General features: G+C 38.4%; 1 protein-coding gene across 1 annotated transcript in view; it reads right to left on the bottom strand.

The window, feature by feature from the left end:
- Window positions 1–14,916, bottom strand: part of PRKAR2B (protein kinase cAMP-dependent type II regulatory subunit beta) — a 119,958-nt gene that overhangs the window by 85,592 nt on the left and 19,450 nt on the right. The window contains exon 2 of the mRNA XM_003811199.5: window positions 8,805–8,840. Coding sequence (XP_003811247.1) covers window positions 8,805–8,840 — 36 coding nt within the window. The remainder of the gene's footprint in view (window positions 1–8,804; window positions 8,841–14,916) is intronic.

Genomic DNA, 14,916 nt, shown 5'->3' with positions numbered 1-14,916 from the left:
TCCTGTAATTAAGGCACACGGGGTTTGGTGGGTTACATAATTCCCATGTTATCTTCCAAGCGCTTCCACATCTACTGGCAAAACCACCAGTGTGAAGAGTCTGAGGACACTATAGGCGCAGAAAGATCCTCCCTTCCCACCATGCCCCAACCTGAACAGCTGCTTTCACTATCTTCCTTTCTCCTTTCCCTGGGGGGCTCTAAGAGAACTCTGGGAAAATGCAATTAAGTTCAAGAGATAATCTAATTTCTCATTAGCCTTGAGGTAGCTTATCAGCATTCCAGGGCCTAACAAAAAAGAACCAGAGACTCAACAATGCCACAGATTCCACTGGGTTCCAATTCCCAAGGTTGCTTAAGTATCAGTAAACAAGCACTGCTAGAGTGTAGAGCAGGAGGGGCAAGTGGCTGGAAATGAGCCAGGAGCAGTACTTGCTCTGTTCACTTGGATTATTCATAATGAATCACAGCGAAGAACCCATTTTATTATAATACTAGTGTGGGCACTGAGAGATAACAGGTGCATGAAGTGACTTGGAGGCCCCCTAAATGGCTTCCATCCCACCCAAGGAACAAGCCTGGACAAAAGCCCCCAGGCCTGTGCCCTGGCAGCTCAGAGAACCTCCTTAGGTCCCAGTCCCACCTTCCATCCTGTCTTCCCACCTCCCTTGCTCAAGACTGACACCTCTCGTTTCATCCTGTTGCCTCAAATTCTCTTTCTGACCCTTGATTTCAGCCTCACCCTGGGTGTCATCCTTCTGACTAACTCTTCATGTCAAGCTTTGCAGTCCTGAAGCCATTTCTTTTCTTTTTTCTTTTTTTTTTTTTGAGGGAGTATCACTCTGTCATCCACGCTTGGAGTGTACAGTGGCGCAATCTTGGCTCACCGCAACTTTGCGTCCCTGGTTCAAGCGATTCCTCCGCCTCGGCCTCCCAAGTAGCTGAGACTACAGGCACACGCCACAACGCCCAGCTAATTTTTATATTTTTAGCAGAGACAGGGTTTTGTCATGTTGGCCAGGCTGGTCTTGAACTCCTGACCTCAGGTGATCCACCTGCCTTGGCCTCCCAAAGTGCTGGGAACACAGGCGTGAGCCACCATGCCCGGCCTCAAGAATCTGTTCTTCATGGGTTATCTACTGTTTCATTACAACAATCATCTGGTGAGTTAGGTATTATCCCCATTTTATACCCAGAGAAACTAAGCCTTAGAAAGGTAACTAAGGATACACACACACAGAGACACTTTTAATACGTAGATAGGTGAGTAACAGAGCTAGTACTCTAACCCTGGTCTGATTCCAGAGCCTATACAGCCTCTCCTGGTAAGGCAGATGTTAACATTTTGAAGCAATGGTAAATTAAAGGATGAAATAACTCCTGGCCTTAAGTCCCTGCTATCCATAGCCAGTGGGCATCTGCTCACTCCATGCCATAGGTGCTTGATGGCAGAGGCAAACTGCATAGCAACATATGGTGAAAATGGACTTTTTACAGCAATACTGAATAGAAATACCTAGAATAGTCTCTCTCCTTATAGTCCTTGTAAAACCTATGTTATAAACCTTAAAGACAGCACAAATAGTACCCTTCCTGTGAGGCAGGCCCTGGAAAAACTGTATGTTTTCTCCTTTTCACTTTGAGGATATTACGGCATTTACTACACTATGAGTCATCATCAGCTTCCCTGCTAGACTGCGCACTTCGTAAGAACTGTATCTTATTATTCGTGGCATCCCCAGCACTGTACCTGACACACAAGAGGGACTCGGTAAATGTTTGCTGAATAAACTAGTATATTAATTAAAGTAGTATTTTCCCAATATGCATTCCCAAGTATTGGTGATTAACAGGCTTATTAAAAATGAAGCTAATTTCAAAAAACAAAATATGAATGTAACTATAATTATACCAGCAAATTGGTTTGACAATATAGAAATGACCTCTGGAAAAAAATAATTTGGGGGTTAAAAGCTGTTATCGTCAAATAACCTTAAAGTAGAAACAATGAACACCAAGGCTACAAGATATTTCCCAAACAAAACAAAAGGAAGCATATGTTCCGTGAATCAAGGAAGCATATGTTCCTTGAATCAGATTCAAGACAAGATCTGAACTTCTGCTATTTCACTAATTTCTTGGGGAATAATCATTTCTGTTCAGGGTGATTTCACTGAGATTTGTAATATCACATTTTACACAGAAGGTGTGTGAGATTGAAATTTAAAGATTAATTTCACCTGTGAATTATTCTACATCATAGTTTATAGAAAATTATAAAATTTTAGTTCTGTTAAAAATATACCACAAAATTCTATGTTCATACTATGGCAAAAAATTAAAGAGTGGTTAACTACATGAGAAAAGAAAATCCTTCTATTATAAGAAATAATTACTTATTAGAACAAGTAATTGCTTTCAAGTAGTCCTTGAAAGCAATAGTAAATGTCAATGCAAAGATTTCATGGACGTCGGTGGGGCATACTGAACAAACAGCAGCTGTGCTAATGCCATCTATGAATGCATAACAGGCGGTATAGGGAACTGTCTTACGGTTAGGAATAACCTTCAAAACTCTGAAAAAGCAAATTTCAAAAACTTCAGGGAGTCAATTTATGAAAGGCAAGAAAAACTGAGTCATGACAATTAAATGCAATAAAAAATCCTTGAATTAGCTTGAATTTAAAAGAGAGAGAGAAAAAAAACATGATAGGACAATGGAGGAAATCTGACTCTAAACTCTGTATGAGATAATAGTATCGTATCGATGTTAAATTCCTTCAGTGTTATATTACCTAGAAGAATGCCCTTTTTCTTGGGAGATACAGGCTGAAGTATTTAAGATTCCTAAAAGTTTCAATAAAAAAGAGTGTGTGTCTGTGTAAAGATGGAGAGGAGAGAGCATGCAAATGTGGCAAAATATCAACATCTGGGGAGCCTAGATAAAGGCGCTCACTGAACTCTTTAAACTGTTCTAGAAGGGTAACTTTTTCAAAACAGTATCTTAGGATTAAAAAAAAAATTCAGAGTTCCAACTTCATGATGCAAGGCACTGTCTCAAGATTAACTGGACATTTCTAGCCCCTCCCCAACTCAGAGACAAAACCACAGAGGAAAACCATTACAATTTTTTAGAAAACCTATAATGTATAAACAATAAAAAGATGCCCATATTAAAGGATTACTATCAAACAGTATTATGACTCTCTAAGGCTTTATTCTGACAGGCTAAGGCAAAAAGCTGAGGGGTTTATGGCTTTGTTTTAAACCACGTTCATAAGAAGAAGGCTGAGAGCGAACGTTTTGAAAGGCCTAGACTCTCTGCTGGGGGCTTCATTAAACTCATCCAATACCTATAATCACAGCACTTTGGGAGGCTGAGGCAGGTGGATCCCTAGAGCTTGAGAGTTCAAGATGAGCCTGGGCAACATGGCGAAACCCTGTCTCTATAAAACACACAAAAATTAGCTAGACATTGTGGTGCACACCTGTTCTCCCAGTTACTAGGGAGGATGAGGTGGAAGGATCACTTCAACCTGGAAAGTGGAGGCTGCAGTGAGCCAAGATCATGCCACTGCACTACAGCCTGGGTGACAGAGTGAAATCCTGTCTTAAAAAAAAAAAAAAATTGCCAGGTGTGGTGGCTTACACCTATAATCCCAGCATTTTGGGAGGCCAAGGTGGGCGGATCACGAGGTCAGGAGATTGAGACCATCCTGGCCAACATGGTGAAACCCTGTCTCTATTAAAATACAAAAAATTAGCCAGGCATGGTGGTGTGCAGCTGTAGTCCCAGCTACTCAGGAGGCTGAGGCAGAAGAATCGCTTGAACCCAAGAGGCAGAGGTTGCAGTGAGCCAAGATCATGTCATTGCACTCCGGCCTGGTGACAGAGCGAGACTCCATCTCAAAAAAAAAAAAAAATTTAAAAATAATAAAAATCATCCAATTTAACCCTCACAAGCTTGAATATAGCTATTAAGATCCCAAGCTGAAAGAAAATAAATAAAATTAAACTCAAAGAAGTAAACAACTTACATGCAAATTCACAGAGAAAATGGGAAAACTCTAGTCAGTACAACTTCAAACCCTAGGATCTTTTCTATTTATTAGGTGAACAGTGAAGCAACGGGATTATTTCTTGATTAAAGCTTTACTCTTAAAATATTTACTGAGCTGCTACTACTACTACCACCACTAAATTTTTATTTATTTATTTATTTATTTATTTTAAACGCAGTCTCCCCCTCTGTCGCTCAGGCTGGAGTACAGTGGCGCAATCTCAGCTCACTGCAACCTCCGTCTCCCAGGTTCAAGCGATTCTCCCGCCTCAGCTTCCCAAGTAGCTGGATTACAGGCGCCCACCACCAAACCCAGCTAATTTTTGTATTTTTAGTAGAGACAGCGTTTCATCATGTTGGCCAGGCTGGTGTGGAACTCCCAATCTCAGGTGATCTGCTCACCTCAGCCTCCCAAAGTGGCAAAATTACAAGTGTGTACCACAGCGCCCAGCCACCACCACTAATTTTTAATACTCACAACAACAAATGATATATTATTTCCATTTTCCACCAAAAAGAATAATCTTCCAAAAAACAAAAAGCCCATATTGTAAAATGGATTATGTGGCCGGGCGCAGTGGCTCACACCTATAATCCCAGCACTTTGGGAGGCCAAGGCGGGCAGATCACCTGAGGTCAGGAGTTGGAGACCAGCCTGGCCAACATGGTGAAACCTCGTCTCTACTAAAAATACAAAAATTAGCCGGGCATGGTGGCATACACCTGTAGTCCCAGCTACTTGAGAGAATTGCTTGAACTTGGGAGGGCGGAGGTTGCAGTGAGCCAAGATCGTGCCACTGCACTCCAGCCTGGGCAACAGAGCAAGGCTCCATCTCAAATACAAATAAAATAAAATGGATTATGGATAATGATTTCTCTGTTACTTTATTTTATTTTATTTTATTTTTTGAGACAGGGTCTCACTCTGTTGCCCAGGTTGGAGTGAGTGGCACAATCTCAGCCCACTGTAACCTCCACCTCCAGGGTTCAAGTGAATCTCCTGCCTCAGCCTCCCGAGTAACTGGGACTATAGGCACGCGCCACCATGCCTGACTAATTTTTGTATTTTTTGGTAGAGAAGGGATTTCACCAAGTTGGCCAGGCTGGTCTCGAACTCCTGACCTCTAGTGATCCGCCCACCACGGCCTCCCAAAGTGCTGGGATTACAGGTGTGAGCCACCACACCAGGCCTCTCTGTCTTAAGGATGTACTGATAAGAAGGGATTATTAAGAGCTGAAGAGCATTTTAAGAGACCAAAAGCAGTATTTCTTTTTCTTTTGTTTAAAAATGGGACCATGAGGTACTGTTTAAAAATAAGGTTATGGGGTGCTGTCAGGATGCTATCAGAGATATATCTGGATTTCAGAAGACATCTGACAGTTTTTCATCATGTTTTGTGGAACTCATCCAATCTAATCAGTAAAGTTGGGTCCTATTCTTCTGGTGCCCATCTACGCTTCTCTTCGTTAGTCATGCTTTCTACATGCCTTCCACTCCTGTACCAAGTAGGATGCTGGCTTATACAACCCTGAAGCCTCTATAAACTCTTAAGATGCTAGGAATTCTGTTTGAAAATACTGAGTGAAACTGATTCCTTTCACTTACAAAAATAAAAACTGACACGTTTGTGGGGCAGCACTGAACACATGAAGAAGACAAGAGACTATAGCACAAATAGTGTTCTTAAAAGTGTAAAAATAATCCTAAAGAATGTATTTGTTAAGCATAAATATTCCTCTCACCTTCATAACAAAAGAAAAAGGTATCCAAAGGGGAAATGTTTTGTTTAAATTATTCAGGTTTGAAATATTTATGTTTGATAGATGCAGTATGAATATCAAAAGCCAAAAACTCAAAAGATTTAGGAAAGTCAGTTAATGAGTTATTAATTATAATTCATAGTAATTTTTTCTTTTCAATCAACAATGATAGAACACCTAGCACTACACATTTTGTATTTATTGTTGTAATATATACATATAGCATTTACTGTTGTAACTTTAATTTAAAAACAGATGAATAAAAAACAAACTCTTACGTTGTACAGACTTCCAGTTGATTTTACCTGACTTACTTTCTTCCCCTAAATTACCATTCTTACATTAAAGTTTTATGGGTTATGAAAAGAAAAAGTATCTCTGAAAACTCAATCAGAAAAGGTATCATAAGAAATCTTTTTAATTATCAAATACAATTGACTGCATTTTGAGAAAATTATCATTTCTTTTTTATTTTCAGGAAATGTTACTTTTTAAAAAAGTTAAAGTACATCTCTACTACTAAACTTCATGTTAGCACTAAATTAAATTAACAAAAAAACTGTAGCATTTCCTCCTCAGGATGTCTTAAGAGTGTTTCTATATTCTTTGCCAAAAACATTTTAGACAAACTTTTATAAGAATTAAGAAAGTCTCAAATAAAATACAGAGAAGTAGATGATTAAATAAATCCTCTTCCCTTTTTTCTTATACCATTTTTTTATTCAAAGTATTAAATAATTTTATTTGCCTTGCCTGAAAGACTAAAAATGTATATAAAATGCTTAGCACAGTGCCTGATCCATCAGTGGTACTCCATAAATTAGTTCTCTTTTCTTTCTTATAATTAATGTCAAGATTCATTCTCCTGATGATTTCCAGCATATTATATTATTGGGATAACAATTTTACTCCTTTTAAGGCTTACTGCTGTATACAGCGTGACTCCTGAACTTGGTATCATCTTATTTATACCAAACTGTTTCCTGTTGTTTTCACTGACATTTCTTATTACCTGTCATTCTGGGAATAAATGCAACATTTGATTTTAATGTGTATTTCTTTGTGGCATTACATCATCTCTACAATTCTGGCCAAGTCTTGCTAAAATGTACTGGACACACATGGGGGTGGGGTATAAAATAATGGCATTTCAAAACTAACCTATACCCTGGAGCCCCTGATCTATCAATTAAAATATATATATATTTATTTATTTTTTATTTTTTATTTTTTTTTGAGATGCGGTCTCGCCCTGTCACCCAGGCTGGAGTGCAGTGGTGCGATCTTGGCCCACTGCAAGCTCCGCCTCCCAGGTTCACGCCATTCTCCTGCCTCAGCCTCCCGAGTAGCTGGGACTACAGGTGCCCGCCACCACATCCAGCTAATTTTGTTTTTGTATTTTTAGTAGAGACGGGGTTTCACCATGTTAGCCAGGATGGCCTTGATCTCCTGACCTCGTGATCTGCCCGCCTCAGCCTCCCAAAGTGCTGGGATTACAGGCGTGAGCCACCTCGCCCAGCCAATGATACGTATAATGTACAACAAATACTAATAGAACGTGCCCAGAAATAAATGTCACATGTCATACGGTTTGAGGTAGAAATGGTGATTATTTATTCTATGACTCTTAACTGTGTTTCTATTGAAAGAATTTCACCTCATGAAGACAAGGCATCACAATACTGATTCTCTCTTCTTCCTCCCCTATTCCCACCACTGCTCATAAAGGACTACTACACTAGAATATGATCACACTTGATAGTTCTTTGGGATAAAATTTGACGCCTTACTGACATAAACATAATGTCTCATTCCACAAAAGGCATTACAATCTACACTTGTTTTCACCATTTAAAATAAACACGCCTTGAGATTACAAAAAGCTCAGAATGATAAAGTAGATGTTATTCCAATATAGCATATTATCCTTATAGACCTGGTCACTACATAACAAGAGTAAATTATACCAGTAACTGCTGACAAATCAAAAATAAAATTCAACATTAAAATGTCTTTAATATTACAGCACAGGTGGAAATAAGGTAATTTTGTGAAATAAATGACCCATTTGTATTATATCAACTCCAAAGATGATCTGTGTGAAATGTTTATCTTGGGTTTAACAAAAAATTTCCAGGTATACTTAAAGAGTAATTTTCTCAAATCAAATATTACCCTCACTTCATTTGTCCTCTTACACAGAGAAGATAAGCCATATGGTGAATTTTCTAAATAATAGTTTATCTCAATGCCCAAACTCATTTAACTTAAGCCATTTTGGACAGAAGTGCTCTTAATTCTGTCTCATACTTCCCCAGCAGTTTAAATAGTACACAGTATATTGAAGTTAATGTATGCCCTTGTTAATGGCTAAGGCCTATCATGCTGACTACATTAGGGTACTGTAGTATATTTAAACCAGCAATAGCCTCAGGGGCACAAACAAATATAAAGCAATTTGCTCCTATTCTAAATGGTCCCATAATGACAAGTTCTTATACCTGCATTTTAAGAGTTCTCCTGTCCCTTATTAAAAACCCTCTTATGAAAACAAACAAACAAACAAAAAAACACTCACTCACTTATCACTGTTTCTAAGGTGTCCTTTACCCATCTGCTAAATCACTGTTTCTAGATTATGGCTGGTAAATCAGACAACCATACAGATAGTAATTCTATCAAGAGCAAGAATAACACCCTGGGCTGAGAGTCTCCATTTAAAAAGGCCCACCAGTTTAGTACACAGTGTGACTTTCAGTGTAGCCACTCACATTTTCAATTGCATTTGAAATTGCTTCCTAGGTAGGGCATTTTCAATTGCTTCCTAGATAGTGATTATATCAGATAGTTGTGTTTTCTGGGAGAAATAACTGACAAATAAAGGTTTACTATACAGCAATTATTCTTTGTACCTTCTTGTCCAATATTATCATTTTTTAAATGTCACCATTAATAAACAAAATCCATAATATAATCAGACTTACCTGAGGCACGCCTTGTGAATCGGTTTATTACTGGAGCTAAAAGAAAAAGCAGAATAATATGATTAGATTAAAAGTCTAATTTTCCCAAAACCCTGAAAAGGCTCAAATTGGTAAACCATCTTATAATTTAACTAAAGAAAAAGATGAATAAATAAGAGGAAATACCATGAATATACGAAAATTAAATGCTGAAATTCATTAATAATCAAATAAATATAAATTGAAATCAATATTTTACCTATTAAATTAGCACTTTAAATTAAAAGAAAAATCCCTAGTTACAGACAGCTAAAACTACTGAACTGGGAACCATATAAAGCAATACAATACCTTTAAACAACAATTTGGCAATTACATCAAGTACTATAAAAGACTTGTGTCACTTAATAGGGTAAATCTACTAGAGATTTAACCTAAAGAAGTACTACTAGTGAAGGAAAGAGCAATGTATGAATAAATCTATTCAGCAGCATCATTTCTTAAATGATAAAATTAGAAAACAGAACAGAAATTGCTCATGTATGTTGAAATCATCTTTAGCTGAAGGATAGTATATCCTTGAAAGTCTCAGATTTATAGTTCTGACAGTTTTTGTGCAATCCAAATGTCCATAACACGCAAATCTGTCCACTGAAAGCTGCAATCTCATCCTGGTGTGCGCACCACTCAGCTGGCAAGCCTACCATCTGCCCACTCCTCCGACTCAACTCAGCTCTGTATCTTCTTGGTTTTGATGACATCGTTATCTCAAGAACTGAGGTTTTTAAAAACATGTCTTTCTCAAGAGAAGCAGGTACATTTCTGGCTCATGTTATATAAAGAAAGGACACAATGTACTATGCAGTATTTTGGTAACAGAATGTCATGAGTCTACTTCAATACTTTTAGAAGAGTAATTATGAAATTTGTTTACACTATGGAAACACCAGGTCAAGTAAAAAGAGAAGACAAAATTTTTATCAGCAGTATGATTGCACTGCATGAAAAATATGTATGCACAGGAACAAGTACTATAATAAAACTATGTCAGATGTGTAGTGCATTAATCCTTACAATCATGCTATCAAATATCAGCACCTTCGGCCAGGCACGGTGGCTCACGTCTGTAATCCCAACACTTTGGGAGGCCAAGGTGGGCAGATCACCTGAGGTGAGGAGTTTGAGACCAGCCTGGCCAACATGAGGAAACCCCATTTTTACTAAAAACTACAAAAATTAGCTGGGCATGGTGACAGGTGCCTCTAATCCCAGCTACTTGGGAGGCTGGGGCAGGAGAATCGCTTGAACCCAGGAGGCAGAGGTTGCAGTGAGCCAAGATCACGCCACTGCACTCCAGCCTGGGTGACACAATAAAACTCAGTCTCAAACAAAAAAAAAATCAGCATCTTCAAACAACTGATGAGTACATTTTACAGTAAGTCTCAGAGAAATTTATTAATTTGTTTTAGATCACACAGTCACTCTTCATCACAGCTGGAGAATCTGAATTTACGAGTATCTTGCATCAAAACGCTGCCTCAGAGAGAACAGAAAGTGAAAATACAGATTCCTGAAATCATACAATAAGAGGTGAATATTATCTTCCTTCGTGATCTTCATTATGATTAAAGATTAACTTTGTGAAATAATTCATAAACCCAATTATCAAGATATTATCATTTATAACAAAATTATATCCTCCAAAGTGACTGAAAGACATACAATATTTACTATTTATATACCACAATACTTTAGTCATATACTTGCACAGTCACAAATTACTTATTAAAAACTTGCATCAGATAAATTGTGTTATATATATTTTACTACACATACACACAAAGGCCCATCAGTTTTCAAACCCCTTTTTTGCAACTATTAAAGTTAGTCTAAAGAGTGCCACCCCAGCAAGCTACTAGGACAATGAATGGAAACAAAATGCAAAAAAATGCAACCACAGGAATGCAGAACGGAGAGTGCAAGCAGATATAGGCAAGATGAAGGTTAAAAACTTCTCTCAGTCTTGGGGCAAAAATATAGTAGACATTCTCTGCCCCCCTGCCCCCTCCAGCCTCTTTAGATGATGAAGCCACAGGACTATGAGCTCCTGGTTTAAAAGGTCGGGAAGTCTTTGTTTTCCTGGGATCCTTAGGTTTCTGTGTCTTTCTGAAGTGTTTAAGGTAAAGGTTTTCCACAAAGGTGGCATCGCTATCTAGAAGATGTTTTCTAAATTTGTGGGGGCAATTTTGATTGTCACAGTAATTCAGAGGACACCCTTCCTTGGCTTTTGTCAGGCAAACTCCACAACAATCCTGCACAACAAAGAACTGTCCTGCAACCTTCAACTTTTGTCCTGCATAACTTTTAAAACATCCCACTGGGCATTCACAATGGCAAAAAAAAGTCCATTTATAACCATCTGGGCCTAAATCCTAATACAGCTCTTTATATACACTTGATTCATTTATGCAGTTTTAATATACATCAAATTTTCTACAACACAGTGACAACATCAAATTTGGGTTTTGTTTCTTGCTTTGTTTGGAATTTTACTAATAGATGTTCATCATTTCAGAAAACCATGCGACTACTACAATGCTCCTTATGGTATTTGGATTCCTAGTACAATGCTTTTTGATCAGACTCCGTTTGCAGCTTTTATATTCATAGAGCCTCTACATCTAGGTGGGACAATCTAACTACACTGTCTTCTTGAGTACATGCTGAAACACATACCTACTGAAATACATTTTACTTGCTATAAATTATTTTATTTCTCCTTGATATTTCTGCTAGACATTCTATCAATTTCTAAATCGTGAGTAGACAGGTTATAAGTCTATGATTTTCATTTTCCGACAGTAAATGGGGCATAGGATTGGACAGTTAAGAAGATGGGTGCACCAAGCAAGTGGTATGCAGTAATTAAGGTAAATACTGGGTTTTGAGAACAATCACCAAAAATCCAATCTCTCATACCCATATCCCTCCATTTCCACTTGCAGGGATGAAACACAAATGTTTCCTGTACAAACTTTCAGCAAGTTAACGGTCACCTTCATCATTTTTCTAAGCTTTTTAGTCTAATTACCAAAATAGAGAAGAAGGCTGGGATTCAGGGTGGAGGCCTTGCTGGAAATAAAGAAATGTGCATCTGGCCAAGCTATGCCTGGTCCTCTCTCTCAGGAATTAAGTCAGGGAAGGGGAGCAGGAAGGTGACGATGGGCACTGCCAACATCCCGACCTTCCACATCACTGGCAGGGAGGGGGTGAAGCATGGGGCATGGACAGACCACCCAAGTGGCAGACAGGAGCCTTGGGCTCTAATACTGGCCACATTGCCTTCTGATGGCATAGATGAACCATGTAACCTTGACTTAAATTTTCAACTTGTGATATATGGAGAGTAAAATCTGCCCTGCTTCTTTCAGGGGGTTTTTCTGAAGAAAAAAACCTGGCCAGGCATGGTGGCCCACGCCTGTAATCCCAGCACTTAGGGAGGCCGAGGTAGGCAGATCACCTGAAGTCAGGAGTTCAAGACCAGCCGGGCCAACATAGAGAAACCCCATCTCTATACTAAAAATTAAAAAAAAAATTAGCTGGGCATGGTGGTGAGCACCTGTAATCCCAGCTACTCGGAAGGCTGAGGCAAGAGAATTGCTTGAACCCAGAAGTCAGAGGTTGCAGTGAGTGGAGATCCTGCCACTGCACTCCAGCCTGGGCAAAGAGCGGTACTCCATCTCAAAAACAGAAAAAACCTAAACATCTTTGGATGTACCTGTCAACTATAAATTCCTATTCAAATGTAAGAGACTGACGCTTATTTACTGTAAACTAATATTACCGCTTTTTAAATATAAAAAATACACAGCAATACAAATTCCCAAAAAATGTTAACAGATGAAGTTATCTTAAAATGTGACAAGTCAAATTAAATTTTCTCAGACTTTTTGTTTTTACCTTTAGATTTTCTTATTCTGTGGATATTTGGTGAATACACACACACACACACACCCCACATAGAGAGAAAACTAGAGACTAGGATAGAACGAAAAAATAGGAAACATATTGTATGCCTGGAGAAACAAACAATATGATTTAAGAACAGAGTAAAATCCTAGCATTTTTAAGAGAATATAACCTAAGATCTCAGTGAATCCCCAAGGAAAAAAGACAAAAATATTTATATAAGGTTTGACTTTCTCCCCAACACTACTGCAGTGGAACACTGAGTCCTATGTTCCTATGAATATCTTCGTGCTTGTATAACCAGAGATATCTTCTGTTGCCAAACTATATTCCACTAGATTAGTTTAGTTCCTACGCTCCCAAGAGACCCAGAAGTGTAACTGATTCAAGTCTTCTTTAATCCTTCCGTGTCCTTACAAGAAAAATCCTCCATTACTCTGGATAAACCGAAGAAGTCTCTCTATCTCAGCAGTGAAAACAGCCTCCCATACCTGCTGGACGGAGTTCTGCACCAGGCCAGCAGGAACTGCTTATCTGCTCACCTCTTCATGCCCAATGCCTATCACAGTGCCTGGCAGATAAAGGTGCTGAGTAAATACCTGCAGAATGCATCAATAAACTCTGCAAAGAAACAGAGCAAGTCTCCCTCTCCCCATTAATTTTGTTGCTGTATTGAGTGTGGATGCTGGGCACTGGAATTGTAAGAGAGTCCCTGCCCTTGAAGAGCTTATTAAGTCTAGTTGTATTTTCAAATACAACGGCTTCAAAGACTTACACCCTGCAAGTAGCTACCTAATTTAGAAATACTGCAGGTGAAAGAGAAATCCAGTAGAAGACTAAAAAACCTAAGATAATCTATGAAACTAAAAGGTTGATAGCAGTACACACAGTTTGCATCTCTGAGCATACTCCTGGGAGGGAAACTCCAAGTTAAAGAAACAAGAGCCCTGAGCTGTGATCTGCAGTCATAAACACACACACACACACACACACACACACACACACACACCCCGAGCAAACAAAAATAAAAAACAAACTACCCTATCTACACTGGAGCTGTGTTAGTTAAATTAGCCTTTTGCAGAAAAGTGTTCATATACCCTAAGTGAAATATACACAATAATCTTGGATTCAGCTGAATAATTTTAGCATCCTTATCCTCCCATTAATCACCTTTTCTAGCAACAAACACTTTCTGAATCTGTTAACTGTCTAAATAAAATATTCTAGAAACTGTGTAAATTGAAACCATGTAACATAATTATTTTTGACAGAGTAAATATTTAGTGCAGAATAAATGAATTTCTCTTATGCCTGTGCTTCAAAAATTAAAGTGAAGTAAGGCTCACCCTTGAACCAAGGAATAATTAACTTTTTCAAAAGGTCAACAGCAAACAGGCAAATAAACAACAAAACTTGAAAATTTTTCTGATTAACCTAACACACACAACTTGCAAACTTTTAATACATACATAATTTCTGGTATTGAAAAGGACCACTTATTTTCTATATTTTTGTTAAAAGGTACTGAACCTTGACCACAATTATTAATACTCAGAGATACTTTACTCATCACTGTCTTGTAAGCCCTTTAAATACTATGTATTTCTAGATACACAGTGCCTAGGAATTTGTTGAGATTCAGCCTGTGAAGGGGCTCAAAGGTACAAGGACAGAATAATAGTTGGCGGGTACCCTCCAAGGCTTCATGGTCTTGGTCTCAAGGAGACACAGATTATGAACCATGTACCTCAAGGCACTTCTTATGAGACATAACGGGAGCTGTTTGAGAAGCCAGCACTTGGGAGACCACTTTTCTTCTTCCTTTTTGATTATACAGCAAAGAAGCACAGAGATCAGGTGTCCAACCCACTCAGACACGTGGATTACGGCTGGAGGTGGGGCAGAGTAAGACGAAATATCGATGCTCCTTCTGCTTTTACAAAGTGCCAACTTCAAAGACTTTCTTTATATTTACTAACCGAATTCCTCAAAATATAACTGACATTTTAGAATATGAAAGTAATAGAATGATTAAATTAGAAAAAAACATATTTTTGCTTGTGAATGAACATGAGTCTCCACTTCTTAATTCATGAGGATTTTACCAACAATGCCCTCTTAGAAAAAGAGAGAAAAATACAGTTTCAGCTAGAAGAATCCT

The sequence above is a fragment of the Pan paniscus genome, chromosome 6 (genome assembly GCF_029289425.2).
Source record: "Pan paniscus chromosome 6, NHGRI_mPanPan1-v2.0_pri, whole genome shotgun sequence".
Classification (NCBI taxonomy): Eukaryota; Metazoa; Chordata; class Mammalia; order Primates; family Hominidae; genus Pan; species Pan paniscus.
The sequence above is the reverse complement of the archived record's forward strand: the minus strand, read 5'-3'. Positions and strand labels throughout refer to the sequence as shown.